General features: G+C 45.4%; 1 protein-coding gene across 1 annotated transcript; it reads right to left on the bottom strand.

Annotated features, from left to right (window-relative positions):
• Nucleotides 1-277: 277 nt before the first annotated feature.
• ARL4C (ARF like GTPase 4C) lies at nt 278-2,979 on the bottom strand. The gene has a single exon (XM_073577574.1). The coding sequence runs from the start codon at nt 2,605-2,607 to the stop codon at nt 2,026-2,028; it is 582 nt and encodes a 193-aa protein (XP_073433675.1). The 5' UTR covers nt 2,608-2,979; the 3' UTR covers nt 278-2,025.
• Nucleotides 2,980-4,737: the final 1,758 nt, after the last annotated feature.

The raw sequence follows: 4,737 nt of genomic DNA, 5'->3' as shown, positions 1-4,737 counted from the left end.
ATGGAAAATAAAAATTCTCAGTATTCCCAGTTCCAGCACTCGCTATGCATTAATAATTCCTGCCAGCATGATATTTGATAGACAAATGAAAAGCACCACTTGTTGGAAAAGCTCAAGGATATTAGGAAAAACAATAGGGGCATTTTTTTTAGTATCGTGAAACTTGTATAAATCATATATGATAAGATGCATTAAAAACTAACATTCTCTATTCATTATCCTTTCTGGACTACATTAGCAATTCCTTCCTAGGTGGCACATAAAAGAAAAAAGAAAGCATGAGTAATAATTTTAATATAATTTAGAAAAGAATGGTATAAAAAATGAACACTACCGTATAGTAAATATGATACAAATCATACAATTTAAGAACAGACAAGGGCTGGGTCTGCGGCTCTGCCACAGAGAAGGCAGCTGCATACATGGGGATTTCTCTTCTGCTTGCTAAATAAAACATATCCTTTACCACTGGAACGTATAGAACGCAGCTGGACATATAGCTGCGGACACAACGGGGTAGACCACTGACAACGCCTATCTGGACAAAAGTCTGAAGACACAGCAGATAGGAAAGAGACAATTTGACCAAGCCAAGTCTGAGGGCTGCAGACAGACCACCAAGCTTCATCCAGACAAAGTAACCCACTGCATCCATCACCCAGAGCAAGGCTGAAAGCAAATGCATAGTAGCTGATGACTCAAGATATCACACATGGGATTTCTAATGGGCCATGTTTGTTTTCAGCGATACGTCTGTGTTTACAGAATTGCATTTCTGTGCATAAATATGACAATTCCTATGTATATCCTTCTAGGAGTGCTGAGAAATATGGAAGCACAGTCGAACATGGCTTACAATGCGGATATGTTGAGGATCCTTGCCCTGTCGTGCCTGATCTCCATATACATCAATCATGGAGAGCTCATGATTAGAGAGGAGAAGAAAAAAAAAATCTTTAAAAAAAAATCCTATTCTTGATCGAATCTCAAGCCTGATTGATTTTAATTGCAGAATTAAAGCCAAAAAATAGAAAAAAAAATTACACACAAATGATATACAAATATATACCACACTCTACCCATAGAGGTAATGTAGGGATAGAAATCTTGTATATAAAAATCAGTATCAAATAAGGTCTGTGCAGACACAGAGAAGTGCATTATTTCCAGTTTGTTCCCCTTCTCCATTGATATTTGGGGGGGATGCAGGGTCACCCACCATGAATGCAGAGACAACACAGAGACCAGCAAAACAGACAACCAAGGGTGTGATTAAATTCAACAATCATTTTTTAGTGAGGAGTGCAAATAATATGGAGACTAGAAAAGACAAGAAACAACAGGCAATTCTAGGAATCTCACATATTAATCTCATGCATTAGAAATGGGCACCAGATGATACCAGCCATGGATCCCCACCCTAAATCCGATCCCCCTTATTCATCGAGTCTGAATTACAGAAATGTGGCACAAAATTTATGTTACATTTGTAACCTGTGGCTATGAAGAAGAGAAACAGTGCATTGTGAAGGAAGGGGGAAAAAAAAAAAAGAACGAACACCGGGTACAGCGGTCAGACCAGACAGTAAAGACATCAACCCCCTGAAGACCCACCATCACCCCACAGGGGCAGTGATACCCGGACATGTCCACACAGAACGTCAACATTAAAAAAAAATTCAAGTTTCATTATTTCTGGCGGTCGGATAAATTATACGGATTGATGATATGTGGTCCACTTGTCACCTGATCCAGTACCAGGTCTGGGGGCTTCAAACACTTCATACACCATTTTATTACACCTCGCTTTGAGGCTTTGGAGGTTTGAGGGGGCACATATTGCTCAGCAATGACTTCAGCAAGTGAGGGGTTAAATGGCAGGGTCCTGCCCTGCATGTGGGGTAAAACTAGTCCCCCCCCCCCTTGTCACACAGTGCAAAGAGTTGGTGGACATGCCAGCAGCAGCAGATCGCCGGCCACAGCCATGGTGGGCATCTCTGGTGGCATCCTGGCAGCAGCCCAGTGTCATCGCTGCTTTTTCTTCTGCTTCAGCGCCTTCCTCCTCTTGAGGATCATCTCGTAGAGTTTGTCCATGCCTTCCGTCAGCCCCTCGCCAATGATGGCACAGGCCGGCTGGACGTGGTAAGGGGTAGACGGGCTCAGCTCCTGCAGTGCCAGCTGTCTCTCTATCTCCACCACTGCCAGGGACTTGGGCAGGTCCTGCTTGTTGGCGATGACCAGGAGAGGAGTTCCCTGGTTCTCTGCAAACTTCGTCACTTTATGCAGCTCGGTCTTCGCCTCCTCCAGCCGATCAGAGTCCACAGAGTCCACCACATAGATGATGCCGTCAGTGCAGCGGCTGTACGACTTCCAGAGGGGGCGCAGCTTCTCCTGGCCCCCCACATCCCAGAAGTGGCAGCTGATCCCCTTGGCTGCCCCATTGCTCAGTCTTATCCTCTCAGTATTGAAGCCGATGGTGGGCACAGTGTTCACAAACTCATTGAACTTCAGCCGATATAAGACGGTGGTCTTCCCGGCAGAGTCCAGGCCGAGCATGACGATGTGCAGCGACTGGAAGGAGGAGATGTTGGAGGAGATGTTCCCCATGTCTGGAGGCTCAGGCGCAGCTGCGGCACACGGCGATCACCTCAGCCCATGCATGCCCTGACCGTCAGCAGCGTGTCCAGAGGCACTGGGATCCCTCCTCTGTGGACAGTCCCCTGCCTGGCCGCCCTGACAGCCTCACCCAAGGAGCATGTCTGTGTGTGCAGCACAGCGCCGGTGCTACCATCCGCACTGGTCATCCAGGGTGACTGTGGACGGAGGGGTCCCCTGGGTGAACGGAGGGGATGTCATCCAGGTGCACCCTCCTCCGTGTCCGCTCTTCCTCCTCTTTACCTCCAATCTTTCTCCCTCCTCCAGCCCTTCACATGATAATGAATCTGCATCCGTAGTCATCAATCTCCTCCCTCCTCACACCCCTAACACATGGAAGGAGGGGTAGTCTTAAAAGGGCAATTGGAGTAGTGAGAGAAATGCTCTGCTGTGATCGTGCACCTGTACGGCACTGAGCAAAGTGCAAATGTTACGGCCACGGTCACACGCTCAGTACTCGGTCAGTATTTTACCTCAGTATTTGTCAGACAAACCAGGAGTGGAACAATCAGAGGAAAAGTAGAATAGAAACCCGTCCCCACTTCTGGATTTATCACCCACTCCTGGATTTGGCTTACAGATACTGAGGTAAAATACTGACCAAATGCTGAACATGTGAACGTGGCTTTTGTGAGCTTTTGATGTTGCAGATTTTCTGCACCCATTAGGTAAACTAGGTTACTTACTTTTTTTCACAATTACGCATTGTAAAAAACAAACCCAAACCTCATTGTGGGAACGTTACGATGAGCTTTTGGTGCTGCGTATTTTTGCTGTGTCAGCGTCTTAGGCCCGTTTCACACTTCCGTTTTTTGACGTCAGTCAAAATCCGCCAAGTTTTGAAAATAACGGATCCGCCAAAAAAGGGGCGGATCCGTTTTTTCCCCCATAGACTTACATTAGCGGCGGATCTTGACTGACGGTCGTCCGTCCCACCTGTTTTTTGACATCCGTCAAAATATTTTCGTCTCCCGGGCGGATGAGACGGACTCTGCAACATTATTTTTGATTGACGGTCTCTCTCTCTCTTTCCTCTTTCCCCGGGCTGCGGTTCCTTTAAAATGCAGACTTCGGTGGATCCGTCAAAACAACGGTCCGGTGGCCCCCGTTAGTGTCTCAACGGACACGGATCTGTTCTCCGCCTTTTTCACGGATTGCAACGAAACAGAAACAACGTAAGTGTGAAACAGGCCTTAGGAAATCTCACGGCCACTGTTTTTTTCTTTTCTTTTACCTATCGTAAACTGACTTGCGGTGCGTGCTTAAAATCTGCCACCTGTCAATTTCTCGCGCGGGTACGCGGTATTTTATGTGCAGATTATTCCCATAGACTTGCATCAGATGTGGAAAACCTGCAGGCAAATACCCCAACATGTGTTCTTAGTGCGTTTATGCAGCCGAAAAGCCTCAAAAGCGCATATAATTCACACCTAAGTTTAGCAAAACTTTTGTAAAAGTCAGATCCCAGGAAGTATCAAAAACAAAGCAGCGTTATTTAACCCCTTAACAACTGCCAATATGCCTTATAAATGCAGCAGTTAAGGGCACTTATTCTTCAGCGTAGCTTTTTAACGGTGCTGAGAAATAAGTGTATAGCGCCCCTGTAAAACAGCAATTAAATTAAAAAAAAACTCTGATTTAAAATCCATTTCCCTCTCCTCTGATATAACCTAACATATCAGAGAAGAGATAAATGGTGTCCCCAGATCCCTTCCTCCTGCTCCGTCCTCTGGCCCACTGCATCATCATTCTGGGGGAAAAAATGGCTGAGATCTGCTGGACGATACCCGGCAACAATAGGGAATGTTTCCTATTAGTTCCTTTTAATCACTGTATAAGACCCTATCACAGTGATGGAAAAAATAGTAAATCAAATCCCCCTTTGTCACTCCCCCTCTCTTAGTTAGATAAAAATTATAAAATATATTTTTTATTTTTTCGATTCTTTCCTGATGAGGTTGGGGTTAGGGTTGCATTAGGGTTGGGGTTGGATTTGGTGTTAGGGTTGGAGTTAGAATTGTTTTTTTTTCAAACGTAAAAAAAAAATGATGACAATACGATGGCTAGTGTTGAGCACAAGTG

This window comes from Dendrobates tinctorius, unplaced genomic scaffold (assembly GCF_039654945.1).
Source record: "Dendrobates tinctorius isolate UK_male_01 unplaced genomic scaffold, ASM3965494v1 ptg000056l, whole genome shotgun sequence".
NCBI classification, from domain to species: Eukaryota; Metazoa; Chordata; class Amphibia; order Anura; family Dendrobatidae; genus Dendrobates; species Dendrobates tinctorius.
The sequence above is the reverse complement of the archived record's forward strand: the minus strand, read 5'-3'. Positions and strand labels throughout refer to the sequence as shown.